Source organism: Syngnathus floridae, chromosome 5 (assembly GCF_059516105.1).
Source record: "Syngnathus floridae isolate MCC-2025c chromosome 5, RoL_Sflo_1.0, whole genome shotgun sequence".
In the NCBI taxonomy this organism is placed as follows: domain Eukaryota; kingdom Metazoa; phylum Chordata; class Actinopteri; order Syngnathiformes; family Syngnathidae; genus Syngnathus; species Syngnathus floridae.
In genome coordinates this window covers 910297-927517 of record NC_142417.1, presented here as the reverse complement: position 1 = coordinate 927517, position 17221 = coordinate 910297, and the positions used below count along the sequence as shown (strand labels likewise).

The 17221-nt window shown below is 43.8% G+C and overlaps 3 protein-coding genes across 22 annotated transcripts in view; 1 reads left to right on the top strand and 2 right to left on the bottom strand.

The window, feature by feature from the left end:
- LOC148397320 (potassium channel subfamily T member 1-like) overlaps window positions 1–2691 on the bottom strand; it is a 33838-nt gene extending 31147 nt beyond the window's left edge. For 4 of the 15 annotated variants that reach the window (XM_088375847.1, XM_088375855.1, XM_088375850.1 and 1 more), the window contains exon 1: window positions 2279–2689. In XM_088375847.1, coding sequence (XP_088231973.1) covers window positions 2279–2345 — 67 coding nt within the window. In that variant the 5' untranslated portion in view covers window positions 2346–2689. Of the gene's footprint in view, window positions 1–555; window positions 1142–2278 lie in introns of those variants that run through there. The other 11 variants (XM_088375858.1, XM_088375859.1, XM_088375849.1 and 8 more) reach the window with 6 other exon arrangements.
- A 43-nt stretch (window positions 2692–2734) lies between these two features.
- Window positions 2735–13285, bottom strand: LOC148397319 (uncharacterized). 5 transcript variants are annotated; one of them, XM_088375876.1, is made up of 9 exons: window positions 13256–13285; window positions 13052–13170; window positions 8483–8580; window positions 7869–8052; window positions 6777–6920; window positions 6442–6575; window positions 5136–5347; window positions 4941–5047; window positions 2735–4247 (listed from the first exon to the last, which is right to left on the bottom strand). In XM_088375876.1, exons 3-9 carry the CDS (start codon window positions 8547–8549, stop codon window positions 4190–4192), a joined length of 906 nt encoding a protein of 301 aa, XP_088232002.1. In that variant the 5' UTR covers window positions 8550–8580; window positions 13052–13170; window positions 13256–13285; the 3' UTR covers window positions 2735–4189. The 5 variants fall into 5 exon arrangements, with proteins under 5 accessions (XP_088232002.1, XP_088232003.1, XP_088232001.1 ...); XM_088375877.1 differs by lacking the exons at window positions 13052–13170; window positions 13256–13285 and adding exons at window positions 9824–10011; window positions 10733–10973 and having other exon boundaries at window positions 5119–5347; XM_088375875.1 differs by lacking the exons at window positions 13052–13170; window positions 13256–13285 and adding an exon at window positions 10733–10964.
- LOC148397318 (uncharacterized) lies at window positions 10649–17047 on the top strand. 2 transcript variants are annotated; one of them, XM_088375871.1, is made up of 12 exons: window positions 10649–10868; window positions 11994–12063; window positions 12489–12603; window positions 13010–13183; window positions 13250–13415; window positions 13555–13738; window positions 13833–13924; window positions 14062–14412; window positions 14494–14664; window positions 14843–15036; window positions 15625–15848; window positions 16289–17047. In XM_088375871.1, exons 3-12 carry the CDS (start codon window positions 12502–12504, stop codon window positions 16833–16835), a joined length of 2205 nt encoding a protein of 734 aa, XP_088231997.1. In that variant the 5' UTR covers window positions 10649–10868; window positions 11994–12063; window positions 12489–12501; the 3' UTR covers window positions 16836–17047. The 2 variants fall into 2 exon arrangements, with proteins under 2 accessions (XP_088231997.1, XP_088231998.1); XM_088375872.1 differs by having other exon boundaries at window positions 10649–12063.
- The last annotated feature ends 174 nt before the right edge of the window (window positions 17048–17221 follow it).

The following is a 17221-nucleotide window of genomic DNA, read 5'->3' as shown; positions in this document are numbered from 1 at the left end:
AGTCCAGTCCTCGGGGGCCGCATTCCTACATGTTTTCCAAGTTTCCCTCGTTAAACACACCTGATTCAAATGATCAGTTCATCCTCACCTTTTGCAGGAGCCTGATAATTGGCCCCCAAGGACTGGACTTTGAGACCCCTGCTCTAGGGTTTCCTGAATATTTTGTTTGCTTGGTACAACTTAATACAAATAATCAGGTTTGTTTTTAAACTTCAAACTTAAAAAAGTAAAGTCACTAATAAAGTAACTTGCAATCTAATGAAGCTCATTTTAAAATCAAGTAATCAGTAAACTAACAAAGTTATGTGACACCAAGAAATGCCGCCGGACCCATTTAGGACCCTAAGCCAAGTTTGGAAAAGCCGAACTCGGAACGATTATCACAATGATTTCTTTCTTTCATACTTTTAATATAACTTGTCACAGAGTTACAAAATGTATCGAATTAAATAACTACACCTGGAAATGCCAAATATTCTCCTCGTCAAATTTGCATCACACCAACAGCAATACAAACAGATTTGCATTTGTTTGGCCTTGTTTTGCTCCATCTACCTGCCTGCGACCCCGTTCCTAATCGCGGTCCCATCAGCGTAAACTTGCTCTCCGGCGTTGTTTCCGTGACAGCGGGTCTGCGCTACCACCGCGTCCGTGACAAAGCCGAGTCATTTTCTTCCACAAAACGTGGTCCGGACGGAACACACAGACACTCGGGAGGTCAACAAGGTCCAACAGCGTGAACGCAGCACGTCACGCTCAAGCTAGCTGGCTGCCTGCCTGCTTCGCTCGATGTTTCTTCCAAGGTAGCTTGTGACAGCTGCCCAGAAAAGTAGTCCGTCTTCAGCTCTGATTGGCTGACGCGCTATTCCCAAAAAGATTTACAACACACCTGACGACCAATTTCAATATCAATCCGCCGGCCGGCCGGCCGGCAAGCCCGAGGCAGCTTCACGCCAATGCGGAGTGACTTGCGTGTCCCTTAGCAACAACTTTGTTAGCGACTTGACGAACTAACATTACCCTGCGTCGAAATCCTCTGCGTTTGTCTCTTAGCAAGCTACCGCATTAAGTCATGTCGACTAGCTAAACGCGCACGCTGGCTGGCTGGCGAGAACCTGCTGTTGTCAGCATCAGCATCTTTTCCTCTGGAGGACACCAACCAGATGAGGAAGAGGAAGGGAGGGAGGAAGGCGCTCATGCCTAAACCTGGAAGCACCTACGGGCGTCACGCCATCTACCGACCAAGCGGGGAGATGTTTTTGTGTGAGGAGGGGCATTAAATATTCTCATCCGAATCATTCAGTCGTCACGAAAATGTCGCAGACTAATGAAACGCTGAGGCATTTTGCACACAATAGTAGCTCCTAAAATTTGTCTTCATTTGACTTGCTTTGGATAGACATGGTTTTGGCATGGCCCGCACACTGTTCAGCTAACTCCCCTGTGAAATAAACAGTTAAACACGATCCACCCAAAAAGTCCTTCTGAGGCTGGATAATCAATTCAATCAATCAATGTCCCTATCAGCAGCGACACATTGTGTGGTAGCTGCCTCTTTAGGAAAGCCTCTGATGTTTTCAGCGACAAGCATTTTGTTGTCAATGAAGGCTGAAATCAGTGCATAGTGCAAAATATACATTTACATTGATATATTTCATCATGTCATGTCAACGTAAACGTTTTAATCAGTACACGGCTCGCTAACCTACTCATTTTGCGAAGTGAAGGTCCACCAAGTGTTTAATAAATGTATTTATTATTCATGTAACCTAAAGCAATTGAAAAACTGCGAATTGCTAATATAAGCTAAAATGTCCACCTTGTCACTAAGCTCCTAGTTTTGCATGTTCACGGTTCAATGGAAAATCACAACTTTTGGTGGGTAAAACAGAGAAGCTTCTATTTTTTGTCATCGCTTTAAACATCACTTGATCAACAATTTATACTTCTTGCCAAAATGTTGCAATTTCTTGTTGAAGCTTTCATGCACCTCGTGAGCGGAGTATTGAGTCATTTTATAATAAATAAGGCGTAATGTCAAGGCCAATGCTCTCAAGATAACAGACGGAAAATCCATCCCCATAGTTTGTGGACAGAAACAGACGAGATGATCTCCAACGCTCTGTCATTTCTAATTGTCAATATTTTGTCTCCGACGTTGCTATCGACTTCATTGACATAAGACTGGGAGGAAACTACATCTCAAAGACACCTGATGATGATATTGACTCCATCTTAAGAACTTCTCATATACACAAATTTGCCATTTAATACATACCTGGAGCTGCTCTGTCCTCCACCATCTGTCTCACAATGGAGCCCCTCAAGTTGAAGAAAACATTCATTGTGCACGCGCTGACGGGGAGCGGGGCTGGATGGCCGACGTCTCCGGGAAAGCTGTTTGCGGCGCCGTGTGCGTATTCCTTTTGCTCAGGCAGCCTCAACCGCGTTTCAGCCCATTATCCTCCAGGGGGCAAGAGCCCTCCGAGCGGAGCGTCATCGTTTTGAAAGCCCACACAGCCACTTATGGTGTGCTGTGCCGTGCCGTGCTGGCTGGCTGGCTGGCTGGCTGGCGCATCTCACTCACTAGCTCGCCTCACTCTGGCGCTTGATTTCCTCCAGATTTCAACGAAACGTGATCGGCTTTATGTTTGCACAAGGAAGACTGTGAACCGCGATGTAATAAGAACAGAGAAGCACTGATGGAAAACACACACACACACAATGCAGTGTGCTTGGAAGGAACACTATTTTATTTGCAGTATATTGCTACAATATTTCACTTTTATAACATTCTCTCTGCACTTCTTGCAGCTTCTCAAAATCTCATCTCACTTTGCAAACACCTTTTTACTCCAGTCTTTGCTTCCACTGAAATGGTGTCGCAGTGGAACACAATCTGTATCAGGAATTTGTCTCCTTTGCTTCCCTTCCTCATAGGACATCATAAAAATATGAAGAATCGATTCAGGGTCCGGTTGTCACCGTCATAAAACAATATGAATGCTTAAAAATATTCTGCAATGAATACATTAAAACATCATTCATCACTCATATTTACAGGTAAACTCATCACACTTTAAAGAAGATTGCGAGGCATAATGAAAATCTAAAAGATTCCTAACGCTTGCTGAACCGAGGTTCAGTGAGGTTAGCGAACATCGTGCAAGATTTTTAAAAAATGTTTTTATGCTACTACTATAATTTACTTTCTGTTTATTATGGCAAGAACATTGCTGTGGGACTAGTAAAGGCTGATTCTCAAAGTGTCGTGCGGGGGCTCCCCCTAGTGGTGAGCAAAACTACATCGCTGCTTAAATACAGTTCATTCATATTTAACTTTTTAGGTACATATTTTATACAGCGACTCTAATGAGGAGAAGGGGTTGGAATTGAGCAATCCAATCGTCCCACTTTATGTTTGAATTTTCAATTTTTTTCAATTCCAAATTGAAAAAATTCCAAATTATGTTGAGCTACATCACATATCAAATGGTCTTTTATTGACGAGATGCATCTTTGAATACCGCATTGAGAGTGCTGACAAGTTCATTCGTATGTACGTAAAATGACAACAAGAAACTCAAATCAACTGAGCCGTACCACTGAATCGAATGGAATCGTAATCCCTTCTTGAATCGTATCACACTCCACGTATCGAGCTACGTATCGAATCAGCTTTCAGTGGCGGGATGGACATGGTTCGTAAGCTAGTACAATGTAAACGTGCTCTTTTTTTTTTTTTCCTCATCTTAATATTACCTGTTGTTAACATCTTTGTAAACACCACTCTCTTCCATTATTCCCTGGCTTGAAAATACCCAAGAGCTTCCGCTGCACTTTACATATTCCGCACAACACTTAGTCACCCCCTCTTATTGTCCATGCATGTATAGACCACCTCTAAAAGATCCATTTTTCGATGGAAGAAGAGGACATAAAAATAGCAGTGATGTAACCTTGTAGCCTCTAATGTGCTTCCATTCAATGCGTGGACTTGTTTTCCACCAGCGGTTTACTAATGCAACTCATTTTTGAGCAAACTGTTCAATTATTCAGTCATTATGCTGCCAGGGATTGAAGCTTATCACAGCATGTCCTCAAGCCTGCCACTGGCATCTATTAGCCTATCTTTGTCTCCATCACTTCTGTCCCGCTCATGTAATAACGCCGCGCCATTGTCGGGGGCTCAGTACAGCACGGCCGCTCTGCCTCCTGGATGCTTGCTCTTCATACTTCCAAAGTGTCTAAAAACAGACAAGCGAAAGGGAAACGGTCAGACGGCGGGCGCCGCAGTCAGATGCAGGAGGACGCCTCAAGGCTTACGTAGGAGCCTCGCATGAATCATAAAGTCGCGCTGTCTCGACGTTTTGATTTGAATGTCATCGGAAGTAGCGCCGAAGTTAGTTGCGTTGCTGTGGGAGCGTTTGATTAACGGATCTGGGAACTTTTTCGTGGACCTGTCATGACTCACCTGTGGTAGCACTAGCTCGTCTGTTATAGGTTGGAATACACAATCCGAAATCTACAAGCAAGATATTAAAACTATTGGTCACAGCAAAGCCTCTCTTTATGTATTATTGCTGTGAAGTGGTATTTTCAAAATTTTACAGATATAAATATTTCTTATATTTCTTCTTCTTCTAAAGAAAATCATGATTAAAAATCACAGTTCAGCTGCCTAATTTTGTTTCTTGTTTTATTAGGTTATCGTTTACAACTCGTGGTATCAACATTTTTGTTTATTTATATGAAACAATCCTATCTTTTCATTTGAACCATTTTTACAATACCCACCCCTCTCCCCGTGAAAGCAATGAAAAACAAATTAACCAAATAGAGCCAAGCATGGAATTAGCGGGCAATATTGCTAATTATAAAACTCACTCAACAACAGCGCTGTAATTAAACCGGGAGGACCGTACCGATTCTCCTCTTACCTCCAAGCGTTGCTTTCACTATTGTAAACTTCGATTGTTTTCAAATCTGCAACGCCGTCGGAGCCCCCTGCGGCCAGCAAAGCACCTCTGAACACCACGAGAGACACCTGAAAACAAAACCATTCACAATGTCAGCCGTTACGGAAAATGTCACCGTCGACATTTCCAAAGGCCCGACCGAGTGCATCCGCTCACGTTGTCTCTCTTGCTTCTCATGCGTTTGACAGGAGTCCACCTGCTGGTGTCCGGGTGGAGGCGCTCCGCCGAGCACAGACACAAGCCGAGGTCGTCCCTGCCCCCGGCCACGTAGATGTGTCCCAGGTACACGGCGCAGCCCGCATTCTCTCTGGGAGTGGACATGTGGGCGCATATGGACCAGGTGCCGTCTTCGAGGCTGTATTTCTCCACTGTGAAACATTTACGTACTCTTAGTACAATGACACCGTAAGACCAGTTATATCTTTATTTTTAAATGCGCCCAAATTATTGTTGTGTGTTGAAAAGAAAAATGCAGACCTTGAACTTGACCGAAATAGCTTGTGGGAATTTCACGGGCATGCGCTTCTCAGAGACGGAAATAGTCAAAATGGGTGGCAGCGTGACATAACTGTTGTTTTTCTTTGATAAGGCCAGTCCGTGTGTGTGTGTGCGTGCGTGCATGTGTGTGTGAGAGAGACCACGCGAGTGTGTGTGAGGTCACGTCTGCTTGACGTCAAAGTAAGCAGACGTCAAGTATTAAATTACACAATAAAAGTCCAAATTCATGTTTTGGGGTTTTGTCATTGCTTGAAAAAATATGGTGTGCATTTTCCACTCCTGTGCAGTGGAAACTGTGACGTTAAACATATGATGTTCCGGGAATTTTTTTTGTTAATATGAAGCAATTTTCCCATAGGAAATAACAGCAGGGGTCAAGCTTTAAACCTTTATTGTTTTGTTTTAAGTATTTTATCATCTCATTAGCAGTCATACAATTGTAAAAAGATGCCCATGAGAGCACCATTTTTTTTCCCATAAACAATAAAAGAGCCAAATAAGTGCAGCATTCTCAAGGTTGTGTCATTCAAAATGATTGGTTGAACCTTTTGTCCCGCCTGGTTGGTCAAATTCTAAATTGTCTAACTTTTCAGCAGGTACAATTGGGTTGCTTGTTTTGTTTAATTATTATTTTTGCTGCTAAGCTCCAGCCAATACTGCAAAATAGCATCTGCTTTTATGACGCTAATAAAGAGATACTAACAACAAATGCGCATTGGTTAATTAAAAAAAAGCCGAGAATAAGCCGAGTCAGTGAAAAACATTCTTTTTCTGCCTGGAATCACGGCCAAATTTGTACTTGGATTCTTTGCATTTTGCTCATTACAAGCAATTAAAGCAGCCAGTGATTTAAAGGCGAATATTTTAAGGACATGGGAGCCTGCGCACACTGGCGGAGTTAGAAGGGGGGGCTGCTGGGGCACTGCCTCCTCACCCAGAAATATGAAATATTCTTGAACAATACCTGAATTGAGTGCCAGGACTCCATCATTGCCTCCAATCACATACAAGTGATCGCCCAGCACGGCAGCCACAGCTCTGGCCCGTCTTGTCAGCATGGGCGCCTGCTTGCTCCAAGCGTTCATCTGTGGATCGTACCTGCAGCAACCAAAGAAGAACAACACCTATTTAACACCTACGCAGAATATGAGCGATTTTTTTTTTTATTGTCTTCAACTCTGTTACATAAGATGCTTTTGAGGGACGTCAGAAAGAACATTCCCTGCACCCACAGAGAATATCAGTATAACAGCGTTCAGCAGCACACTGAAGGTTGGTATCGAAATGTTGCCGCATTACCTCTCCACGGTATTCACGGCTGCAATGCCGTCGTGTCCTCCAATGGCGTACAAGTATCCGTCCATGGCCACCACGCACACTCCACTGCGGGGGCTGCTCAAGGGTGCTACATCCGCACTCCAGCTGTCTGTGTCTGGGTCGTACCTACCGGGAAGGGGGGGGGGTCAAGTGTTGAGGCAAAACAGACAGCTCCGCTCTAATTAGTCTTCAAACATTAATGTAGTAACAAACAAATACGCAGTCATGTCACAACTGATATTTTATGTGCAGACACTTGTTGCTAGGCAGAATTCTTGGCACACAATCAATGGTGACCAATGAAAGAATTGACACATGCTTGTCAGGTTCGCTTGGCTGTTTGAATGGCAAACAAAGAAATGACGATGACGATGTGTTGAGCGAGCCAAAGTGACATTATGGAAAAAATGGCTTCAAAAATAGCACTGCATAGAATGCAAAACATTTAGTCATAAACATTATGACTCTCCGTTACATGACAAATTTGCATGGCTGACAATATTTATTTCAGTTTGGCCTTCTTGGCTCACTGAGTACTATTTCTAGTAACCTTGTAGCCTTAATAGCGACCTCTGGGATCCAACCCGATGCCTCATTTATTATCAGCCTGACTGACGAGTCATTTACATTTCGCCCCATAGTTGGCATTGTCTCCGTAAAATGTTGCGCACTTAAGCGTCTTTCTCGTTAGACTTCAATTAAATTGGCTGTTTGGTTGAAAGGGATGCATGTAAGCCTTTGAAAATCCCACAACAGCACTTCAGGGAATGCCTACTCTCCTCTCAGGTAACGGTGACGACGGCAGGCTGGAGTGGATGTTTCCCCAACTGGGTCTGGCTCATCGTTATGGCTCATTTTGTCAAGAAGTGTCTCTCTGTGAGAACTGGAGAGCAGCCAACTGCTTCGAGTTATTTGAGAGTGTTTAGAGCCAAGCATAGAGTCTACATGTGTGCGTGTCCTTGTAAAAAAAACAAAGTCCCACATGACTCATGTTGTCCAAGGCCACAAATAAATTCAGCTTTAATGCTGACCTCTGCTGTTCAGTGCTATGTTTAGCAGCACAAAGCAGCTTACCTCTCTACGTTACTGTAACATCGGAGGTTGTCTTCCCCTCCCACTGCGTACATCTTATTGTCCAAGGTGCCCACGGCCACCTCGCCCCTCTGCTTGACCAAGCGAGCCGCCGTCCTCCACTCGTTAAATTCAGGACGGAACTGCTCCACCAGACAGGATGGGTCGTCCTTGGTCCAGCCGCCCACTGTGGAAACAAAACGCCAAAAAGCTCATTTGCTATTTAGGTTTTGGCTATTTATTTATTTTCAAATTTATTTATCTTTAAATGCATTTATTTATTGATTTAATCTGTACTTAAGTCGCAAGTTGTGAGTACTCTTCCGATGCCATGGTGACCTCATCGGAAAGCACTGTTCTCAAAAAAATGCTAACAGCAGAGTAACCAAGTTGAGATACAAAGTATCTCTTGGTTTTTACTGTGAGTGAGTAGCCTGACAGAATGTGTCACCGTGGCGGGCGCCTCATCAGGATGAAGCAGAATGTCTCCCTGGAAGGAGACCAACCAGCTGGCGCCATCACCACCTGCTGAACATCCTCCGATACGTCCACGGCTGTTCACTGTGGATTTAATCTTATCCTACGTAAGATGTCCCACCAGATGAGCAGACACTGACCCATAAATATCATGCCAGTGCCGACATCTTGGGGGATGGCGCCGCCTTCGCCATCCTTGGATACCATGTGCTGCTTTTGGGGCTCCTCAATGGATGACCTGCAAAGAGAAATTCAAAAGACGTGATATTTATGTAAACTATTTATGTAGACTTGCTGGGCATTGATTTGTATTCAAATTCATATTGTTGAGGGACTTGTTTTGAATATTAAATTGTTAAAAGAGGCTCAAAATGATCATTCAAGAAGATAAAAGTCCAATTAGTTTTTTGCAAGCGACAATATTTTAATTCAACGGGTTATCGCAGTCCACAGAAAACCGATTAGCATATTTATTGATTTATTATTTGGTTTGTTTCCTGAACTTCGGCTTACAAAAAGAAGAGTTGCTACAGTATATGCTTTTAATTGGACAACAAATCATTTCCAAACCATTCAATTATTTCTTCTATTGACATGACGGCAACCAATCACAAACGTGCACAAAGTCGAGCTCCTTACCCTTGTTCATTGTATACTCCCATTTTTTTTCTCGCTCCGCGTTTCTACCTCCAGCTAGGCCTTCTGTAATCTGCCTTAAAAAGTGCCAGCGTCAACACTTTTGTAGTCAGCAAACTGAAGGAGCAAGCTTACTCTCCCTAGAAACACTGGTCACCCTCCTTAGTGATGTAACTGACCCCCTCTCCACCCCCCATCTGTGCAGTTTGAAACCCAAGACTCCTCCTGAACATTTTATTTGTCAACTGTCGCGCTGTCGGAATTCTCGACATGCTTTCTTTTTTAGACAAGACTGCATCAGTTACTTGTGGGGTGGGGCGGGGCGGGGCGCACACCCTTCCAAGGTCTTTCACTTTCCAGCAAATAAACCTCCCCACTTGATGAAAATCTTGACACATGCATTGAAGGCTCTGTGATGTCAAATAAATCAAGCTAAATCCATCCTCTGACTGTTTCGGCGAGCTTTTCGAGATGCATCTCACCATCAGTCAGTGGTTGAATGACGGCGCTGACAACTGAGTCAGAGTAGGCGTCAAAAAAAAAAAAATCTTATAATGTGTGTTTCTAAATTGTGCAAAGTGGCCTTGCTTCACCTTTCAGTTGTATTGACGCATTCTGCTGGAATGCCATCTTGGTTGAAAGCGTTCTCAGCTTTTTATTTAGTCTGATGTCCGAGTTTGCTTAACGTCCGTCATCGCCTTGGTCTCTGCCATTTAAGTTTGACAATGATTCATTTCCTGACTCACCGCATTTAAATAAGTGGCTGGCTTTAAGTCAACCCTCCGTATGATGCAGAAGCAGCCCGTGTATGGAAAAGAAGCAAACAATCCCCAGCCCGAACGCACCGAGCAAAAAGAAGATGGATTCTTCTCATTATCCAACGAGAAGTGGCCGAGATTTCCCCGGTGGCCCGCCGAGATGATCCAAATTTGCCCTCCAACAATCAACAGGAAAACACTTTGGCTGGAAGCTTTCATTTGATGAACTGGGCGACTTTTATGCACTCGCCCGGAGGCATTCCACTGTAACAGGCCTAATTTTCACAGGGTCAAAAGGTTTACTGAAGGAGGGTTTGAAAATGAATAAATAAAATAAAATAAATAAAAAGCAAATGAAAAATATAAGCAGTTACTGTATATCAGGTGATTTGAGCATAAATTAAGAGCACACATGGAGGGCAAGGCGAGCTGTTGATCATGCGCAGGCAGGAGCTGGTGTGAAGTAGCTGATAGATATTTTACATGAACAGGTGGATGCTCCGTTTTTATCCCAGCAAATGCTTCACCATGTCATCGCGGTGGATGATGTCATCTCTTGATCAAGCCGACAACCATCTAACCGTTATAAACGTTCCAAAATCGTACTCATTTGTACTCCACAAAATGCTAGTTAAGCGTTTCTAGCTCGCTGCTTTGTTGTTGTGACAATTGTAGTTTTTGAAATTGATGAGGTCACAGCGCCTCCTTCAACAGATTGTATTCAAGAAGGTGAAACTTTGTCGGGTAAATGTCAATGTTCTTTGTATTACTGACGCCAACTGTCATTGACTATTTTTTATGCCCGAGTGTGACGTAAATGGCAGCCATCCATTAAAAGAGTAAAGGTCGGCCTTGAAGTGCCATGGAGCAAAAATGAAGACCTGCCATTCTCAAAATGGCGGGTCTTTTTATATGTGTGTTAATGTATGAGATGTTCGTAAAATCTCTTTCCTCTTGTCTAGCTCAAGAAAGTCAGTGTTACATAATGCGTCTTACGGACAGTAGGTGGTCATGTGATGGTCAGGATGACTGTTGAGGGTTTTTGGATGTCACGCCGGTTGGCCCCTGAAAGGCTAAACTTCCTGCAGCTGTCCCCGATAGGATCTCATAAGAATAAAAGCAAGGCGCCAACGTAAGTGATCTTCAACCCTAACTTGTCATAAAGTCATTTTTGGACTCGGAGAGAGTGGAAGTTCATTTTGAAACGCTTTCATAAAGACCAGAATATAGAACGACACAAAGCAGGGAATGATTTGAATGATTTTTTTTAACAAAGCAACGCTTTTGTGCTCTTGATGACAAAATGTCGCTTATTATCCACTCAGACTGTGTGTGGAAGAAAAATAGATGTGAGTGCCAATCAGGCTGGGATTTTTCATCACAGTTATTTTATTATTTTTTTCTTGAGGTGCTATTTTTCTCTGAATTGCTTACTTTGAACTTTTATTAGTTTTACTATTAGCGTTAGTTTTTAAACATAAGTCAAAGTCATCTGTCAGCCAATGAGACGATAATGAAATATGACGCCTGATAGACAGGACTTTATGACTGTCTGAGCGTAAATGTGTATATATGTGCGTGCCAGTAATGAATAACTTAAGTGTGAAAAATCAATGCGCAATAAGCATCGCTAATTTGCACAACTGACATTTTCCAGCACAACTGTCAATATGTTTTTAATATTTTGATACATAGTAAATGTCTTTCATCATGAAATGAATGGAAGGTCATATATGTGACCGGTGCTTCCATTTAATTTATGTATTTATTTGTTTTTATTATTGATTTATTTAATTATTTCTTATTATCTTTTTATATTTTATTATATTATCATTATATATGATTATATTTATGATCTATTATTTAAGTACCAATTCTGTTTTGACTTTTGTGATACAGCATCTTAATTTAATAGTAGTGCCATCCCAGCTCTGTATTACCGTTTGCCTCAATGATTTTATTGTGGTACAGTTAGTGTGAAAAACTGCTCGGTCTTCTTGCACCCTCTAGTGCTAAAACGCAGAGTTGCAGAGTATTTGGGTTATTTTATTTGCTACACGAAAGCTGCAAATAGTTGAAATATTCCAAGCAGCTCTCAGAATGATCATGATGTAGCATGTTACATCAAAATTGATCAAGATAAGGAGAAAATATCTCATTGATTTAGTCACTGTGCAGAGTTGCTTGATGCTGTGAGCCTTTTAATTATTTACACGCAAGGTTAAAGGTCATGGTTGATCACCTGAGGATGTGACAGCTTCTCAGGTGTCACTTGTTGGAAAACTCGCGAAGCGACAGTATCACCTCACAAGCTGACAAGACAACAGGTAGGATATCTCGCTCCAGTGCCTCCTTTTCATGAGCCCGCTTCAAAAGTAATACTGCCATTCGAATTATTATGTTGAATGTGATCGAACGAGAATGATCGATCAAATAGTTCGAAATGACAAAATAATGACAAACCAGTTAAGTCGTGTTTGATTTCAGGTCATAAGAAAAGAAATTTGACATCTTGAGCTGATGTCTGATCCAGAACAAAACTGGAAGAACTCAAAGATCGTTTTAACCTTGTTCCTTCGACTGTATTTATTTTTCTGATTGTAATCTAGTGTGAGTGAGAGGCAGTCTCTCAAATACGATGTCATCATAAATTGGAGATACGTATCATCGTCAAAAGTCTTTTAGCCTGTTACTGTCGGGAAATATTTTCCTCCTGAGCTCCTTCAACTCATCAACTGTCCACTTTTTTCAGTTGGCCTGCTGTAATGGAGACATACCAGAAGGAATCACTGAGAAGAATCAGGCGGAACAGCCAAATGCTCCTGCAGGATCTCTTTTCAATGCACACAGGAGGCAGAAATACTTCAGTAAGTTCTTCACATACTGCCAGCACCAAAAACAACAACCCCAAACTCATTTTGACATGTTCATCCCATCCAGGCTCAGTCAGGTCCAGTTGCCAAAACTAGTTTGCTTAGAGCAAAAAGGAAAACTCCTCCTCGATGGAGATGTCACACTTTATTGGCGTGTGCGCTATTTTAGCATTATTGAAAAGATTGATCACGTTAGGCATTTTGAAGATCCCTGAGAGTCGAAGATGTCATAGCTTTTCATTTCTAGCACGTTATTTATATTGCAAAAAGTTTTTCCCACCAAAGAACGTATTTGCTCTCAAGCAACTGTCCCAATAAACATCTTTATCCAAACAAGTCATTATGTTGACTTCCAAACAACTCCTCAGACAAAAACCCCATTTGTTGTGTCTACCCGTAGCTGGACGATCTCACGGCGCGCTCTCGCAAAGATGACGCTTACCTGCCGGCCGTCACCAGGAAGGCCTCACTCCGAGGAAATCTCAGTCAGTCCTGCCCTTATCTCAACAACAGTAGAAGAGGATCCTTCTCTTCGGTCACCTCGTACACGACTGGAGGTCACTGCAACAAACAAGTAGGCGAAAACAAACAAGTAGGCAAAACGAAGCTTCCACTTATGGAACTTGCGTCGTGTTTTTAGAACTACCTCAGTGCGCAGAGAGAGGCTAAGAAATCCAACGTCACTGTGACCATGACGTATCTGGGACAAGGCCACCGGGGTTCAAGTCGAGATGAACTTAAAGTGCTCCAACAAGTCAACGGCGGGGAGAACATCTGCGTCTTCAAGGGCTCGGTGACTCCAGGAGGTACCGAGGTTGATCTGAATAGAGGCAATGCAAATGATTCGACGTTTAAAATTCAAACAAGTCATTTTCAAGAGACATCAATTGCTCGCGGCATTCCTCAGGGTACCTTCCTGAGCCCACACTCATTTTCAACTTCCAGACCAGTTCAACTTCATTTCCGAAAGACACCGAGGCTTCCCCTTCAGCGCTTCCTTGTACGTTAACGGCATCAAGGTGGCCCGAATCAGCTCCTGCTGCGAGTACCGCTACTCGCCCGGCTTCCAGCAGGGTAAGAAGAGCTGCTTCCGGTTGTCCTGGCTCGCCGGTGGGATGCCTTGTCACAGGTGGGAATTTCGTACGCAAGTTACCGTCGCAGCCGAGATCATACATTGTCAAGTGTGTAAGAGTGGGGCATGACATTTTTTAAAAAATTTTCAGATGCACAAGTCTTCGAAGCCAATACAGCTCCTGCCAGCAACTGAACAACAGCACAAAGGAGAGCTTAGTTCTCCCTCTCGTGCGACGCTCCGGTATAAACCACTTCTCCCATTCCTTCCTGAAGCTTTTTCATCTGCTCTTTTTTATTCGTCACAATCATTCATTCATACTCGAAAGCTACAACAAAATGCGCCGCCGTTCATTATTTTCGTTTTATGTTCCTGCCAAGACTCTGATGTTGCCACAGCGGCGTCATGTCCATCGTCGCCTCTGTTTACCCCGACCAAAAAGGAGAATAAATGTGCAAGAGGGACAAGAAGACACGTCAAGGACAAGGCCGGTGGATCCGCAGACAGCGGGGACCCCACGGCCATTAAAGAGACCTCCAACAAGAGAAGACGTAAGGGTCAAACTCATCAGAGCACGAGCAAAGACAAGACGGCCACAAGCGAGAGCTCCCGAGGCTCGACCTTGTCCCACAAAAACGAGGGCCGAGCGTCATCTGCCAGACAGGGCCTGCAGCGTCAAGGGTCACATGGCACTCACAAGAAGAACATCAACAAGACGGCCGATATACTCGGTGAGACCAACCGTTATACGCTTTTTGCATTTAACTGTCATCGTGGGGATAAGACACCAAAGATTGGTTTTGTTTTCCAAGACTGCTTACAGGATGAGGAAGTCCTGACTAAGCAGAAACGGGAGAAAGCGAGGGAGTCAAATAGGAAAAGCAGAGGTGGGGATGGACAGACAGACTTCCATGAACAATATGTGCAGATGAGCAGCGAACTGGAGAAGAGCCCAAGCAAGCACAACCTCTTCCAAGCAAACAGTGAGCGAGGAAACTGCAGCCAAGTGGAAAGAGCTGCAGCGTGACACCACCGTGATTTACATAATAGGGAGAGAAGGTTCACTATGGAACAATCAAAGACATTAGCGACAATTTGGAGACACGTTCTAGTGCTTTTGAATAGCGCCAACGCTAACAATAACCCATTGTTTGTGCAAAGTGCTACAGAGGCGTCGGCTCCAGAAGAGACTGGCGTCGGGCCTCGCCGAGCCCAGCTCAGATGTGGAGCAGAGCGAAGAGAGCGACACCATCTTACCAGCAGACGGGGAGCCCGACAAAAGCGAGGATGGCGAGGGGGAAGAGGAGAAGACGGGTGAAGGAGAGCCGCTTCAAAATGGAGACCTGCAAGCGCAGGTGTGCTTCGAAAAATAAAAGGCTTATTTATTATGGATGGAAATGAAATATGTGTGTTTGCTAATTTTCAACTCAGGGGATGATGAAAAAGAAAGTAATATGACTGCTGCTGGTGCTGCCACAAGGATTTGATATTTCTTGCATCAATAGGGGGCAGTATATTAATATGAATGACCAGAAACTAGAGTCTATGCAGCATTTACAGTTGGAGCAAAAAAAAAAAAAAAAAAAAAAGAAACGTTGATCGTTTTTGCCTATCAAATGGTTTCTTAAGCATTCGGAAATAAATTGATGTGCTTTTTCTTTGCTTTCTGGAAAATGAATGAGAAATTTCTCTCACAAATTTGAAAGATGTCCAAATGTAATTGCAAATGCAAGATAATGATTTTTCACCCTGCGGTTAATTGATTGGAAGTCAGATGACATAACTTGGCCTCCAGGGAACTATGACCTGCATCGTGAAATCTTTCGAGCTGGCTTCTAATTCCCCCAAGACCTTATGAAGATATGAAACAGCTCAGCAGCCCGCTTCTGAAAAATGACACCGTTCACATATTGCCGTGAATTTCTCCTGGTTTGTTGCCATAGCTGGAAGCCATGATCACAGTGCTGAGCACGTCGGATGAGGTGGAGCAGCTGGTTCTCAGGAACACCGACCTGACGGACCAGCTTCTGCTCACGGTAGCAGACGCTCTGAAGAGCAGCTCGTCCGAGGTGGCTCTGCTCAACCTTAACCTCAACCTCATTGGCCCGGACGGGGCTGGCATTCTGCTGGACCTCCTGAAGGTGAAACCTCAGGTCAAAAGTTTACAGTAAGTGCTAACACCCGAAAAGACGGGGAAACGTGAAAAAGCCAAGCTATGAACCCTAAACCTTATTTTGAGAATCTGTTATTCCATCAATTAATCGGATAATATTTATTTTGCATTCAAGGGTTTTATTATTGTTGCTTATTTGGTTTTGTTTTATTTGTGATTAAAAAATACTAAACACATAGAAATCAGATAACTGTTGAAAGGCCCAGTTTTAAGTGAAACAATGGATACGATTAATCGATGGTTAAAATAATTGCCGATTGATGTTGAGAATCGATTTTGTGACCTCCAGCTGCCAAACAATTACCAGGGACTCCAAAAAGGCCCCGTTTATGGCTGTAATCCAGAACGTACATTTGCGGGAGGGTGTGGGAATTTATTCCAAACCGATTTCCTTGCTAACAACAAGATCACACCATTTCTTTTCCCTTCTCGAGCTTGTTTGGAAACAGACTACGCGATGATGGCGCACTGGCCCTCCTGAGCGGCATAGCCGAGCTACAGGCGCAAACATCGAGAGCCGCCGGCGCCGGCGCCAACGCCAACCTCTTGTTTTCACTTGTGGAACTGGACATTGGGGGAAACAACCTGAGCGGGGTGGGGCTGAAGGTTCTGGCGTCCTACATGAGGCAGCACTCGCACCTGCAGTATTTAGGTCTCGCTCAAACCGGCGGCCCGGATCTGGCGGCGTGGAAAGAACTTTTCGACAGTCTCAAAGGAAACGACTGGCTGACTCACATCATTCTAGATGAGAATAACCTGGGCGACCCCGGGGTCAGGCTGCTGGCCGACGTGTTGAAATCCAACGCCCGTCTGCAGATGCTGGATCTGGATGGCAACGACGTCACGGACGTGGGAGGAAACGACCTCATGGAGGCTTTACTTTGCAGGGGCCACGTTCCCATGAGGCATCTGAGTCTCGCCGAGAACAACATCAGCTCTGGGCTCATGCGGAGGATACGAGAAGAGGTGAAAGGAAAATGAGATCAATTTAGAGATGAACAATACAAAAAATGTCGACGTTGATTGTTCTCTCGACTGTGAGAGAAAAAGATTTGTGATCAAAGCTTGTCAAGCCGGTGATTATCGCCTTGTCTCGACGGTGAAGTCTGCTGAAATCAATCCTCCTTAGATTTGATCTTTCTTCGCCGTGGAGCACCGATAAAGATGTTCTCCGAGGATGACGGATAAATAAAGCGGGCACACCTGAAGATAACATCCGTCCAAGTTGTCCTCATTTAAAACTCCGCGCAGCTGCTTAGGCTTTTGAAAGTACTTTTTTCTTTTTATTTTGCCTTCAGCGCAATGCGGCCAGACATTTACCGCCTGGTTTGGCCGTTGATCTACGAGAATCTCAACGGGTCCATTTG

Excerpts from the sequence above, each read along its gene's own strand:
- LOC148397319 (XM_088375873.1), bottom strand. The coding sequence starts at position 9,852 with ATGAGAAGAATCCATCTTCTTTTTGCTCG. Across the intron at positions 8,581-9,823 it reads ATCCATCTTCTTTTTGCTCG|GTCATCCATTGAGGAGCCCC; the intron begins GTGCGTTCGGGC and ends TTCTCTTTGCAG. Across the intron at positions 8,053-8,482 it reads CACTGGCATGATATTTATGG|TGGGCGGCTGGACCAAGGAC; the intron begins GTCAGTGTCTGC and ends TTGTTTCCACAG.
- LOC148397318 (XM_088375871.1), top strand. The coding sequence starts at position 12,502 with ATGGAGACATACCAGAAGGAATCACTGAGAAGAATCAGGCGGAACAGC. Across the intron at positions 13,416-13,554 it reads GGGCTCGGTGACTCCAGGAG|ACCAGTTCAACTTCATTTCC; the intron begins GTACCGAGGTTG and ends TTCAACTTCCAG. Across the intron at positions 14,413-14,493 it reads CAAGACGGCCGATATACTCG|ACTGCTTACAGGATGAGGAA; the intron begins GTGAGACCAACC and ends TTGTTTTCCAAG.